Below are 15,713 nucleotides of genomic sequence, written 5' to 3' on the forward strand. Positions count from 1 at the left end.
TGGCGCCACAATAAATATAAGGTGGTGCGTGGAATCTGGAAATGAGTAATGATGCTAGCGCTAACGTTCGCAAATGCCATTCTGTGCTTAAAATTGCATATCTTCTATAGGTTGGAAGTTAACCAAAGTTCAGGTAGGCCGGTTGGCTTTGGGAACCCACGTCAAAACCACAAGTGAGGCAGTGCAGGGTGACATGGGTTGGGCCTCTTTTGAAGTCAGAGAAGCACAGAGCAAAATTAGTTTTGAAGAAAGGCTCAGGAACATGGATGACAACAAATGGGCGGCTAAAGCGCACAAGTATCTGTACCTGAAAAGTGTGGACACAAAATGGAGGAAGAGGTCAAGGAAGTTAGCAACCAAGCACAGGATAATCGTGTAGTTAGACAACCATGAGTCATCAGAAAGAATGTGAGAGAAATAGAGACCGTGAATTGGATGCAAAGAATGAAAACAAAAAGGACAATGGAGATTTACAAGAATGAGAAGAAACAAATTGGAAGGGAAAATCTGCACGATAACGCAAAGGGCAGTGCCTTGCTATTTGAGGCTCGAGAGCTGGTTGCCTATAAGGACAGAAACATACCCGAATAAATATTCGCCACTAGATGATGCATGTGTATGCTGCAGCAAAAGTCCAGAGACCACTCAGAACATCCTAATGGAATGCGAAAATATTCACCCAGTGAGGCCCGTAGGTAACGTACACCTTCCAGAGGCGCTTGGATTTAAAATGGACAGAAGCATCAACTGGTCAGCGTCGAGATAAGCAAGCGACGGTTAGAGTATTGGTGGAAAGAAAGCAAGGAAGAGACTGATACGACCGGATTCGTTACAGGCATAGGTGGCGGTACAAGGTAGATGGAGAAGTTTTGAGGAATATAAAGAAAATTAAAGCAATGTATACAGAAACGCTAGCATGAAAAGCATGTATAGCATACCTGAGTAACTGAAGCAGGCTAGGTGACTGTTTGTCACCGCTCCGTATCAAAGTGGATGACAACAAATCATCGTCATCATCAGGTTACGATCGACACCAGTGTCAGCTTGCTTTGACTTCTGTTGCAAAAGCACGCTCACACATTTTCGCGGCCATCTTTTAGAGTTACTTCACATTTTGGTAATTGCCCTCACACGCGTGGGACAAATATACGAGAAAAGCTTCGCGGTGAAGCACTCGAGTGACGAGAAGATGCTCTCTCGTGAGGAGAGAGCATTCGGCTGTCCTGTGTAAAGGGACCCTCGTACTAAAGTGGTCTGGTGCGCGGCACCTAAATATTTCTGCAGATTTTACTTTTCAAGTTTACTTTCGCGTACCTTACAGCATCACAGCTAAGCTAGGAGTAGCAACTATCGTGCTAGGAGGTGGTGTTAGAACAAATGTACAGCGCTTGCGATGCCCTCACTGCTAAACTCGGTATTAAAGGATCTACTCTGGTAATATGCAAAGCTCCGTAAACGTTTTCTGCCTAGTGAATGCAGGCAATACATGATCGTGGGCGAGCGATATATGTTGAGCGGAATAAACCAAAGCAGTGAGTTTTTATTATTATAATTTTTATTGCGATAGCAATTATATGGACACTCCAAAGCGGATTTCTGCCGTCGCCGTCACCGTAAGGTTCCGTATGATGTCAACGGTGATGAAATCGTCGCCGCGCGCCGTATATTGTATGTGCGAGTGAAAGGGCGCGAGGGACGCGCGCTTTCACGGGGAGCTAACGCACGGCGGAGAGAAAACGCGTTCTGCGCCGTGCTCCCTGAAGGGCTGCAGAATAGGGCCGCGATTTTGTAGCGATGACTTATGACTTATACTAGTCTTATCATCCACCGCTCACGGCCGGCTGATCCCGTTGATAACGCGAGCGGACCGTCGCTCTGACCACTGACAAAGCGCGATAAGTGCGATAAGGCATTATTACCGGAAAGGCATTGCGACAAAATACCGGCCTAGGTGACCCGTAAAAGAGCGAGGGATTCTGGGATGCGCTGTCTGATCGCTGTTTCCAGTTCGAGGAAGCGCAGCCGCGCCACCGCTTCGCCGTTGAATCCTATTGATGCGCTTGCAGACCGGCTTTGTCACACTCGAAGATTACCCGGTTGCAGGCGCCTAGCAAAATCATGGTCGACTGTTCAGCCGTTGGGTGCTCAAATTCAAACGTTAAAGGTAAACTCATGTAACTACTGCCTTGCAGCGTCCCTTGCTGAGTCAGCTGTGCACAAGCATCAGAGGCATGGCTGCCATTTCCAAAACTGAACCATCAGTGAACAAAAAGAAAATGAACGTACGTACTTATCAGGCGGCCTTATAAGCGGCCGTATAGTCAGTCAATCGGCGAGCCTTGACGTCATCGACGGCGTCTTGTTGCTGCTGCTGAGATGGTCGGGCACGTCGCTCAGCCTCCTGGCGACGCCTGCTTTGCCAGACGTTCCTTCCTTTGCTCCGGTGTCTCCGCAGCACGTTTAGCCTTCTTCTGTTCCTTCTTCCTACGCTCAACTGCTAATTGCCAGGCAACTACTTCTGGATCCGATGAGTTAAGCTTCTCTGCTCTTCTGCGCCGCTGAGAAGCAATTTCTCCTTTTCCACGGCTATACCACACTGGCAAACGCCCAGCGCAAACGATCAAACGCCCAGCGAAACGCCGGGCCCAGCGCAAATGCCGGGCAAACGCCCGGCGCGCCAGCTGTGCGCCGTGTGACGTCGCTGCTCCTCACGCATGCGCAGCACGGCTCCCCAGGAGCCACGCGAAACTGCTCAACCTCGGCCAGAGTAGCTCACACTTCAAAAATTACACCATCTTCCCATAGGGGAACCCTGAGTAGTATGCGAAGCAGCCATGGGGTCGACTCAAGGTATTTTTATCAGCTGTATAAACTTGGGCATGCAGCAGCACCAGCAACGCGCAGAACTGTTGTCGACGCCGTCGGCGTTTTTCCCACGTTCGCACCGAACGCGCGCGGCGTTGGTGACTGTTGCCGGTGCCTGTGGGGCGCCTACCGTCGCGCCTCTAACCTAAGCTGCTTCGCATTATCGCGCGCGGAGCCGCAGGTGTTGCCATTCGTTGCGCAATCCGGAGAGGAGCGTCGGAAATGAGAGGAGGAATGCCGAGAGGAGAGATGAGACAAGTAGAGGAGGGGGAGGAGGATGCGCATGCGCAGTAGGGGTGTGGATGCCGCACGGCGGAGGGAGTGACATAGCCCCGACCATAAGATGCTTCGCATATAAAAAAAGGCGAAAGCTTGCACTAGGCCGCGCAAAGCTCAAGACGCAGCGAAGCTGGCCGATTGATATCGAGCGGCTAGCCTCCAACGCGTTCGGTGTCGGCAAGCAGCCGCGCTCTTGGCACTGTCCCAACCTTGGTTAGCCTGCCTGCGTTTGTGGCAGGCCATGGGAACGCTGTCGCTCGTAGGCGCCGACGCGTCCAACGCTAGTCACGCGAAATGTCGCCAAGGCGTTCGGCGTCAGCAAGCGACAGCGTTCTTGGCACTGTACCAAACTTGGTTAGCCTGCCTGCGCTTGTGGCATGCCAGGAGCGCTGTCGCTCGTAGGCGCCCACGCGTCCAGAGCTAGTCACGCGAAACGTCGCGAAAGGGAAGGTACCTCCGAAAATGATCGCTCGAGAATACCTTCCTACATGCGTAGTTAAACCAAGTTAAGACCTAGCAGCAACCAAGTTCATACCAAGTAGTAGCAGCCATTAAGCTTCGCTGTGCATAAGCTTTGCGCGACCGAGTGCAAGCTTGCCCGATTTTTTTTTCTTTTTTTTTTTTCTTTGGTGGTGCGTGCAACTTGGTTACATCGAGTGTGGAGGCGATTTTCGTTCGACCTAGCCGCACATTTTTATAAGTCTTCACGCTACAGCTTCGCAATGTGCAGCACATGTTCTAGATATAAGGGATAATCTAGTTATCTAGTTTTTTAATTGAATTGAATTGAATTTTAGTTCTCGTTCATTCAAACGAGGGTAGGATCAGACTAAAGGCATAAAGCCTGACAAAGGTCTCGGCCCCCGCAAATGACAGGTTTGACAGCAGATCACACACATATGCACAATTTTTCACGTTACAACAGCGTTACTGTGAAAATTCATGGTAACAATGTCCATTGTCATCATTCTTCAAATCTATAGAACAATGTACAGCAACACACAGAATGGATACCAAGAGAAGGAAAGGGCAGTCGAAGACGCCATAAAACTAGGTGGGGTGATGAAATTAAGAAATTTGCAGGCGCAAGTTGGAATAAGCTAGCGCAAGACAGGGGTAATTGAAAATCGTCTTTGTCCTGCAGTGTACCAAAAAAACTTGGAGGACGCTTAAGCTTCGCCTTTAAGAGTAGAACGCGATAGCGTTATCGGGACCCATTCGCATCGCATCGTTCGCATACGGCAAGTAGGCTTCATTCACTGCAACACTGAACGTGGGAAAGCAAGCTTACAAAGACCAAGCTTACACCTATCCCCTTAAAGTCGGCTTCACTTTTAAAGAAATGCATTGCTGGAAAAACATTTTCCAGGGGCAATATAAGTGGTCTTATATTAAAATGTGAAGGCCCTAGCACCTTTTCTATGATTTTATTAATTGTTTGCTATTGCCCCGACGCGCGCAGGTCTGGTAGAAATGTTTGAGTTTCGTCGTATCAAAATTAGCTTTTCTCGTACATTCAAATTACAATCCAGCGGCGAATGGTGAAGTCGTACTTTATCATTTTTCTGACGGATTTCACTGTGAGAAATTCAAATTTTGTTCACCAAAGCCTTGCACCACGTGGAGGGCCTGCGCGGTCGGTGTGGTTGGATGATTTTCTCCGCCAATCGCGATCACACGCCGGTTGTCGACGCTGGATTTTCTGCGTCACGGGGCCCTAAACGCTATCGCGTTAATATAGGCTGATGGTGTACAGCGACGGCTAAATACGACTAAACATTTCAGATTCTAAGTGTGTGCTAAAATAATAAAAAATAATAAAACACTGGGACCAGGACATGGATATGCGTTCAAATATATTTGTGGTAATACAAAAACACAAAACAAAAATAAGTGAAATCGTATCATGTGGATCCTGAAAAGAAAATATATGTAATTCATGGCATAAACATTTTTCATATTAACAAATTCGTTTATTCAATTTTAAAGTGTGTATCTTCCCTGTCTCACCAATCCCTTATTTCTTTTTTAAATGACTTTAGGATACGAATTCAATGTGTCTACTAATTACTTTTGTGGACTGATAGAGAAATGTTTGTTTCCCGTAATTTCCTTGCTTTCGGTGTGTATTGTGTGCTGTGTCGCAAGAAGTATCCGGTGAAGTTACGTTCACTACATTATGCGCCTGGGTTTTTCTTTTGGATTTCTAGAAGAACTTGCATATAGTATATCCTGTCCGCACGCAGCATATAATATTTTTGGAATAGTGGACCCGTTCTTAGATGTGAAAAAAGCCATATTAATTTGCATATAGCCGAAGATCTATTTTTGTAAGGTAATCAATTTCGTGTAATTTGTCCTTGTGGTTGTACCCCAAACCAATATTCCATAGCAAAGCTTTCAATAAGTGCATTATATAGTTGTTTTTTCAGCCATAGAGGGATCAGGTGTGAAATTCTATAGATTACACCGATGCTTTTCGATAATTCATTGCAAATTAAATTTACATGTGTATTCCACGATAATTCGTCACTAAAATGTATTCCCAGAAACGTTTGTTGTTTGACCTGTTTAATAAGTAAGTTGTTAAATTTTACTTGTTTTCTACCCTCAATACTTTTATTCGGCACCCTAAATATAATGTAGTTTGTTTTAGTTTTTATTTATTTTATTTATTCATTCAATACTGCCGGCAACCTTTTGGCCACCAAGGCAGGAGTGGTTACAGTGCATTATAGGTTATATTTGTTACAAATCTTTGTCGCGTTATGACGACAAAAGAAACAATGAAATACACAAACACCAACAAAATCAATACAAAGAACAATCAGCACGTATTACCATATCACTTTCTGGTAACAAAGCACGCCCAGCAATCACAGGAATGAAACAACGGCCTCTAAAAAAAGTTCGGTCGTTGTCAGGTTCATTATCTCATTCGGCAGCCCGTTCCACTCAGCAATGGTCCTTGTGAAAAGGAGCCCTTGTGCGCATTTGTTCTACATTGGGGTACCACGATGGCCTTGTTGTGTTTCGTCCGAGTAGGTCGTGTCGTCTTAAATTGTATGTATGCCTGTAAATCTAGTTTTATCTGACTGTTAACGATGTTGAACATCATTTAGAGGCGGTTGCGTTCAGCTGGAGCTTGTTGGCCATCAACCAGTCAGATAACAAAGTTGTATATTCATTTACACACTGCTACAATTCTGTTGTGTTACCGTCTGTAAAGAACACATTTGTATCATCTTCAAACGGGATTCGGTATAATCGGTTTTGACTGTAGTAACACCCTTCACATTTCGCACTCTGTGCGTTTTGCGTGCAGAACGCTACATGTAGCCTTTTCTTTTTCTCTCATGCCTGTTTTTAATTTTTATTCTTGCAGGCAGGCGGATTGAACCTCAGAAGCCAGAAGAAAGCCTAGCCTAGCTGAGATGGAAAGCATAGATCTGACGGACTTGGGGCCTCCATACACGACCGTAATTCTTAGCGAATTGCTCAATACATTCGGCCGTCCTGGTGAGTGCAGCGCAGACAACGAAGTCGCTGCCGACAACGATGCCTCTTCGTTCCTCCCGCTCTTGGATGAAGTTTTGAAACGGCGCGAGAACGCCCTCTCTCGGGACCCGCCTGAGGCTCCTCGGCTTTCCACTTCGGTCAATATCGGGCAATACGCGCGACCTAAACGCTTGCCGTTCGATTTATGGGCTCTACCTAGAGGGTGACGAAGAGATAAGCCTCGATTATCTCGGTCCCTAACTTCCGAGGTGGCTACGATTCAGAGTCGGGCAGCGTCGAGCCTACGGACGACCCTCAGGAAAAGGAGAGCCAAGCTGAACGGAGCATCTACCATGACGGCGAGGAAGTGTACGTACAGACACGTCACCTTGAACACGGCCCAGAGAATGACCAAACGACTGAGACTAATCCGTTCCCCGAAAATGTAGAGATCTGCAGTAGGCCGAGCACTGCAGTAAGGAATGAAGACAGCAGCGACGGCGCGCCGTCACGTGTTCACGCTTCGCTTGTCGCAGGCGCCCGTGAGCACATCGCTGTTCAAGAAAAATGTGCAGACGCGTGCTCCGCTGAAGCGATCTCTCCAGCTACTCGAACGACAGCTGACATTTTTATTCTTGAGGTAAACGGGCAAGCTGACGTTCCGCGGGTGCGCAGCGCAATCGCCTCTTTATGTCCGAAAGCTCGCAACACTTCAGCAGAGGCCACAGGCGCAGAGAAACCGAATTTATCGGTATACGAATTGGAAAACAAGCTAGTGAGTGCGGATGAACGTGAGGCCGCTTCCGCTACGGAAAATAAATCTCAGGACGACGAAACACGACACAGTAAGCTTGGAAACGAGAAATTCATCGATGGATCGCCAACACACGCTCGTGAATCAGTGCTTATGGCAGGCTGCCGCGCGTATTACGACGGTGAAGAGTACAGGGCCGCGTGTTCCACCGAGGCGTTCTTTCCACCATCTGCAAAGGCTGTCCATCGTTCGACTGGCGCTGTATACAACGAAAATAGTTATTGCGACGGCGTGTGCCTCCCGGGTGCCCCATCGCCAGAAGTTTGTGACAGTTCCCCTGAACCCTCTCGGAGCTATTTCGACGGTGAGTGCATCACGATTGCCTCGTCACCAGACGTCCGCGACAGTTCCCCTGAGCTCCCTCGAGAAGCTGATTTGAACTTTTCGGCCTATGAACTTGAAAATGAACAACTGGTTGAGAACGCAACCGAATGCATTCAGATTCTGGATAACAAACCAGAAGAAGGCGAAACCCTAAACATTGTGGTTGCAGCTGAAGACTGCCGTCAGGCATCGTTATCACGTACTTCTGAGCCACTTATAATCGCAAGAGATCATATGGAAGAAGGGCACACAGGCACGTATTGTTCTGAAACAACCTTCCCAACACCAGTAAGTGATAGCCATTGTTCGGTCGAATGTTCAAAAGAGATAGATGACGACGATGGGGCAGGTAGTGCGGGTACCTCGTTGCTGGGAGTACGCTATGGTTACGCTGGGCGCTTTCATGAAATTCATTCAAAGACCAATCAGCTTGAATTTGAGCCAAGTATCGAGAACATATCCCAAGACACTGGTGCTACCGAACACGGATTTCGAGACTGCGAAGCTCCAAATGCTGCGATAGGATATGAAGGCCACGATCAGTCATTACCGCAGAAGTCCCAGCATATCCAAGCCGCCCAATCGCACAATGACGGGGAGAAGAAGTACGGAGACGCGTGCTCCACAGTGACGGTCTCTTCAGCGCCTACAAGGTCTCGTGATTGTGCGGCGAAAAGTTTAGAGAGTGAAGTAGAACACTACCATGGTACAGGCTACGTTGGAGTCTCGTTGCTAGGGACTCATGACAGTCGTACTGAGTTTTCTCGTCGAGCTGATTCAAACTGCGCGGCTAATCAAGCTGAATACGATCCTAAGATTCAAGACGTTCTCGTTACGGAAGACGCATCTCAACACTATGACACACTAAGCCCTGTGATTCAAACTATGCCATCTCCTAAACACAGTCCTGAATCGCTGCCGGTTTCCTGGGCGCGAATAGGAGCTGACGCTTCCGAGGATGGTGTTTCACATGACACGGTGCGGGTCATTATTGATGATACTGAATCGAGTGAAGCGGAGAGAATTTGTGAGAATACCTCAGCTTCAGTCCTGGCTTTTTCAGTGCCAACAGCTCGTGACATCTGCTCAGAGATTTCTCGCGAAGCTTATTCGATGTCCTCAGCTGATGGAACTGCATACAACCAAGAGAATAAAGAGAAATATGAAGTCGTTCTCATTGCGGAAGACACGTCTCAAGATAAGGAAACACCGAGTACAGCGATGCCAACACAAAGTGTGTTATCACCTAAATGTGATCCTGAATCGCTACTTGTTGCATGCATTCAAGCACGGCGCAATGTCTCCGAAGATGATGTTTCACATGACACGATGGCGATCACGATTGGTGATACTGAATTTAGTGACGCGAAGAGTGTTGACAAGAATGACTTATCTTCTGCCATGCTTTCTTCATTGTCAGAAGCTCGTGACACCTGTACTCAAATGCTTCATCAAGTTTATTCTCGCTCTTCGGCTGATCAATACGACCCACAGATCAAAGAGGCAGATTATGTCGTTATCGTTACGGAAGACACGTCTCAATACGACGATACACTGAGCACTGCGATTCGAAATCAAAGTGTATTACCACCTCAACTTAATCCTGAATCGCTACTTGTTGCGTGCACTCAAGTACAGCGTGATGTCTCCGAGGATGATGTTTCACATGGCACGATGACGGTCACGCCTAATGATGCTGAATTCAGTGGAGCTAAGAGCACCCGTGAGAATGACTTACCTTCTGCCCTGCCTTCAGTATCAGCAGTTGATTCGAACTTCTCGACTGATCAAGGAATTGAAGAGGCAATTGAAGTCCTCGTTACGGAAGACACATCTCAAGACAATGATACACTGAACTCTGCGATCCGAAAGCAAGATATACCATCACCTGAACAAAATGTGGAATCGTTGCTTGCATATACGCGGACACCACTTGACGTCTCCGAAGATGATGTTTCACATGACGCGATGCCTTTCATGGCTAATGATACTGACTCCTGTGAAGCTAATAGCACTTTGGAGAATAACTTATCTTCAGCCCTGCCTTCTTCATCGACAGTAGTTTGCGACAGCAGCATAGAGATTTTTCAAAGAGCTAATTCCAACCATTCGGCTAATCTAGCTGAATACGACCCACACATAAAAGAGGCAGATGGAGTCGTTCTCATTACAGAAGACAACTCGCAAGACAATGATACACTGAGCACTGCTATTCGAAATCAAAATGTCTCATCGCCTAAACATAAAACTGAATCGTTACTCGTTGCGTGTACTCAAGCTCAGCGTGACGTCTCCGAGGATGATATTGCGCGAGAAACGATGCCAGTCACGGTAGGTGATACCGAATCAAGTGCATCAAAGAGCACTAGTGAGAACAACCTACGCTCCAACCTGTCTTGCCCTGAAGATCTTAGAGACGCTCCAAAACCTTACGATGAAGACTTGTTCAAGACAGTGATCCGTGAATCGCTAGCTCATCATATCGCCTTAAAGGCCACTCCACAGAACTCGAAGTCTGAGCTATCGCCTGCAGCGTTGCCACCTGAGCCAGTAAAGCAGCTCGCCATGGACATCCTCAAATGCATCAATGCAACGTCCTTTTTGCCAATCTATGATTACTGTCCTCCTTCTGGCAGCAATTCCGTAACCTCACGTGCATCGTCACCGCCATCGTTAGCGTTGCTCAGCGAAGGCGAGATCTCCTCTGATAACGAGAGCGAAAATGTTCTTCCTTTGTCCGTCCTTCCCAAAGCAGCAGTAAGTGAAGGCGAGAATGTAGACTCTGAGTACGAACCAGAAGCTTTCCTTCCTGTATCACCCATATCAGTGTCCACAATCAGCGAAGGTGAGACAGCCGACTCTGTAAGTGATGAGTCGACTGCGTCACCATTTCTTTCATCGGAATTGCACGAAGCTGAGAAATTTGGGTCCGAGGATACATCAACGGTGAGCGAAAGTACGAGCAGTGACACCGAAGACGAAAGCACAACTTCCTGTTCTTCGTCGTCCTCTACACGATCCTATTCTTCATCGACTTCTACGCAATCTGCATCTGATTCTGAAGATAGCACCGAGAGTAGCCTCTCTTCATCACCACTTTCAGAGCCACCGAGAGACGAAATTCTAGAAGCCCAGACTGTGAAAGAAGCGCATGTCAGCGAAGAGAAGACAGTTGGCACTGAAGTCGCCGCGGCATCTGTGCATTCTGAGCCCTGTTACACACAACTTGCATCTTCCGGAACTGACCGACCTTGACCATCAAGATAACAAAGAAAATGTAATTTCTACATCCTTGGCTTCCGTACCGGCGTTAAAAGAGGACAAGGAAGATGGTCGTGAGTATGACACCGACATTATGATTCCCTTGCTGTTGCCAATATTCCTGACTACGCCAAGCAGTATGCATTCTGAGCCGTGTTATACGCTACCTGCATCATCCGGAACTGACCTACCCGACCGTCAACAAAACCGAGAAAATGGCTTTCCTGCATTCTTGGCTTCAGTACCGGCAACAAAAGAGGACGAGAAAGGTGTTGAAAAAGACGATGACATGTCGATTCCCTTGTCATTGCCGATTTCGCTGACTATGCCACGCAAAATAGACGCAGTTGAATCAGACCACGACCTCACAGCTCCATCTTCCGCCACACATTTTGCACAATCCGATATAAGTGGGGACAAAAAAGACAACTCTAAATATGTTTCTTCAACCTTGCCTCGGCTATTGCCCTGTCCGGAACGTCTGTCAGGCGATGGCAAGGCAGCGAAGGTTCAAGATGCACTGTCCTCCCGCGCCTAAGAAGAAGAAAACGAAACGCAACCAAAAGTGTCGACGAAAACATCCTCCGCAGAATGATTTGCGCAGACGCTCCAAGAGGACCACCGACATTATAGAACGAGTACCTCCAGAAACATCGAGGCCTCCAAGACCGAATAAACGGCCTCCGCTCATAAGCGACGACCCAGCAGAAAACTGGGACAATGAAAATCCACAGTGGGAATCAATGCGCCGACTCAGCTCCGAGGAAGAGCGATACAGGGCTGTCCTGAATGTCTGGCACAGCAAGAGAATTCCAGATCCTCAAAAGGACCTCACTACTTTTCATCATCGGCGACGCTTGCTAGGCCTCGAGCATTGCCGGCTTCCATCGTCTCGACGCCACCGCAAGCGCAGAGCATCGGGCGGCTCCGGTTCTCGATCTGACGACGCCAAGCGTCAGCGACTAGACACTGACATTTTTGACAAGAAATTCGAGGATGTCGAGAAGAGCAGGGAGCGTGAGATGGCGGAAGCTGAAGCTAAACTTAATCGCAGCCTACTCGAAGTCCGTAAATACAAGAGAAGTGAAAGACGGCGCCACTCGCCTGGAGACGAGAGTAGCTCTTCACCTATGAGACCCGGGAGATGCCGACGCCAGTGTTCCGAAGACCGAAGCGACCCTTCTCCGAACAGGCGCAGTCAAAGACTGTGCAGTTCTTCTGAAAGCGATCGCGACTCTTCGCCGAGAAGACGCAGGAGCCGGTCTCGCGGTTATTCTGACGATGCAAGTGACCCCTTTCCGATGAGGCGCCGAAGGGGACGGAGCCATCCTTCTAGAGGAACGAGTGACTCGCCTTCTATGAGGCGCACGACGCAACGGCACCACTCTTCCGAGGATAGGAGCGTCTCCTCATCGTCTGAGTGTCGGAGCGACGGCTCACGCGAGAAAGTACGCCGCCATCGATCTCAGAGCTTGAGGAACTTCTCGACGAGTTTTCGCAGCGCAAGGAGTCGCAGCAGAGGACGTCGCCATACCTCAGAAGACGACAGCGATTCATCGCCAAGGAAACGCAAAAGAGGACGGCGGGATTGCTTCGGAAGCCCTAGCGACACCTCGCCCAGGAGGCAGATCAGGGGGCGCCGCTGGTCTTCCGAAAGCGGGGACGACGACTCTTGCACGAGGAGTCGGGGCGGAAAACAGCGCTGTCTTTCTCAAAGCGATAACGACCGCTCACCGAGGAAACACTCAAGGGACAGGATGAAATCCGGGGACTCGCCATACTGGAGAAGGCGGGAGCGAAGGATCCGAGAAAACTTTGAGGCCGACAGGCAAAGCATCAACAGCAAGTATCGCACCAAGGTAGACAAACTTGTCGCTGCGAGAGAAGAGGTGAGCCGGGTTAATAGCTTCTACTCAGGCTTGCGAAACACTGACCCGCGGATGTTGTCGGCTCGTCAGATAAAAGACCACTAGAAGTTGGAGTTGATGTTAAGAGAGATGGAGAAAAGGTATGAGCCGGCGCAGGACTGATAGTGTGTCGTGTGAATGCTGCGCTTTTCTTTGCGTGTGAATGCTGCGCTTTTCTTTGTGACTGATGTTAAGTAACGTTGATATTCGTGCATTTTTTATGAACGATCGCAATGAATGGTATAAACGCTTTGTATAGCCAAAGTGATGAATGTCTATCGACTGTGTAAACAGACCACATTTACGTGGCAGCGTTTTTGGATTGATGTTATTTGCATATGTTTTTCTTATGTCACACAACAAAGCTTTGTGGATTTCTTGCGTTCTGAATTTGTTTCGTGTATTGTTGTTATTTGGTTTCTAGAGCTACGCTCGTCTTTTAGAAATGTATATAACCCATGCGAAATATTATTTACGTACGCAGTTAGTAACGGTGACTTTGCAAGTGCCTCTATGTCTTCTATGCCAACAGGAGGAGGAGCCTAATATATGTTTGAGAAAACATATCCCCAAAATTTTCACGTGCAGTCTCATTATTTGTGCGTCTCCATTCATTGCTCGTGCGTAGTTTCGATTTTATACGTGATGAACAGGAACGTATTTTTCGTAAACTTGAAGTTCAGCAAGTGTGCGTCACAGTGGGAAAAGCAGCTCAGACTTCGTACCATATTGACCGCATTTCCTACGCCTTTTCGGCTGGCCGTCGCCCGCGTAGACTCGTATATTTCGCACTGCGCAATCGCAGTGCTGCAAAATCTGGGAGGAAATGTGTCCAATGTTACCTATTTAAGCACATTTACCATTGTACGCATTTCATCCATGATAGCAGCGCTATTGAATCCCGCCAATTGCGCACCTCGAATGAGTCGGAGGTGTGTGCAAATGCAGTCGGCGCATATAGTGGCGACCTCATTGAGCGCTATTTACGACATACCTTCGGTGCTGCGTTACCCGACGTCACCGTGTTTATTCCGGTGTTACGATGGCCGAACTTATGTAGGCCAAGGGGTTCCCGCCTTAATCCCTCAACATGAAATGCAGATTATTAACGCAATTACAGCGCACTTATCAATCAGTCATTATTAGATCCAGACAAATGGACTCACCGTCAAGACCTTGGAATCAAATTTACTCCAAATGTGACGACTTGGAACAATAATAATTGTGAAATAAAGTTTGTCTCCCTGCATATATATTTCTCCAGCAGTAAGAATATTCCTAGAATATTTCCTGTGCGGCGTCGCGTAGCGTCGACGCTTTCATTTTGTGCCTCGCGGTGCCGCCGCTTTTATTGCCCCAAAATGCACCATATGGTTGCCGCTACAGACTATAACCATACGGTAGCACTTCGGCCGATCTTACAGCGCGATTATCATGCATCGTGAAATCGACGCCGCAGGGCCACTATACATAAATGCGCACAATGTGGCCACTGCTTCTCACTGGTCCACGATGCACGTCATCGGTAGCTTCTTCCGCATTTTCAAAGCGTTTAGGCTACCTTCTCTCAGGCTCTCGTTTTTGTGCGTGTGTGCGTGTGCGTGTCAAGCAAAGGTCTGTTCTCGGTAACAGTGGCCCATTCATTATTCGAACATTTGCTCTTCGTTGTAGTCGGATTTCAGTGTTCCTTAAAGCTGCTTGCGTTTGATGACGGGACAACATTTTTTAAAAAGCTGTTCTATGCTAAGCAGGAGTTGAAGCATGGTAGGCAGGACTACAAGTAAAGGAGAACAAGTGCCCTGCGCGGCGCTGCTGAGGACAGGATCGCGTTAGTGATGACCAAGTGTTTAGGCGGCCGTGATTAGGTTGAGACGTCACCGTGCTAGTTTTACTTCGGCCCACTCTAAGAATTCCATTTGTCATCGGGCTCTGTTAGCAGTCGTCCTGAGCGCGGTTTCTCGCAGGCGTGGATCCCCCTGCAGCGTACCAAAGGGCGGCCAAAACAATAATGCCTTACTTTTTTTCTTTCTTGAGAACTTAATGCATTCAAAGTGCACGAGTTTGCCTTGAGAGTTACTGCACATATGCTGCATAATTCTTCTCGACTTAATCACTACGTACTGGGCGGCTTTACGCCAGCATGAAAGCAGGGCATGCATTCGTTTCTGGTACGCCGTCGCAGCATGCCTATATAGGTGCCTTGTGCGCTCAAACTTTGCATAGTGACATCAGCGTCAGACTCCATAGCCTAGCGAGCGGGGGAAGCCTATAGCATGTAGGAGACACTCCGCACTCACACTGCCCTCTAACCAATGTTTATCTCGAGGCAAGAATTACCACGTTCTGCAAAGAGAGAGAGAGAGAGATAAATGAGATGCGAAAGGCAGGGAGGTTAACCGGAAGGTAGATATCCAGTTTGCTACCCTACACTGGGGAAGGGGTTCTGCAAAGGTAGTACAACGTGGTACAACCGCATATGGCATGCATGCGACTCTATAGGACAGGGCGAACGCCCACGAAATGCGCGTTCCAACGTTGTTGGCGATCGAGGAAACCTTCGCTTATCACGTTCAAGCACGGCGTGAAGCGGGTACGCCTCTGTTGCCGTCAGAGTGCCGTATAGTCGAGGCGACTGGCGTCAGCAGCACTTGTAGGAAGCTGAAAAGCCGCAACGCCACCTGACCAGTGCGCGCCTCGATGTACCGAGCTCCGGATGTACGCGCAGACGATGTTTAGCTTTCGCCCTTTTAAAGCGAAGTTTTCTT

General features: G+C 48.1%; 1 protein-coding gene across 1 annotated transcript; it reads left to right on the plus strand.

Annotated features, from left to right (window-relative positions):
- Positions 1 to 6,561: 6,561 nt before the first annotated feature.
- On the plus strand, positions 6,562 to 11,267 carry LOC125947517 (streptococcal hemagglutinin-like). The gene has a single exon (XM_049672394.1). It carries the CDS (start codon positions 7,550 to 7,552, stop codon positions 11,033 to 11,035), a length of 3,486 nt encoding a protein of 1,161 aa, XP_049528351.1. The 5' UTR covers positions 6,562 to 7,549; the 3' UTR covers positions 11,036 to 11,267.
- The last annotated feature ends 4,446 nt before the right edge of the window (positions 11,268 to 15,713 follow it).

This window comes from Dermacentor silvarum, chromosome 8, assembly GCF_013339745.2.
Source record: "Dermacentor silvarum isolate Dsil-2018 chromosome 8, BIME_Dsil_1.4, whole genome shotgun sequence".
In the NCBI taxonomy this organism is placed as follows: domain Eukaryota; kingdom Metazoa; phylum Arthropoda; class Arachnida; order Ixodida; family Ixodidae; genus Dermacentor; species Dermacentor silvarum.

What these genes read in the sequence shown, in the direction of transcription:
- LOC125947517 (XM_049672394.1), top strand. Translation starts at nt 7,550, where the DNA reads ATGGCAGGCTGCCGCGCGTATTACGACGGTGAAGAGTACAGGGCCGCG.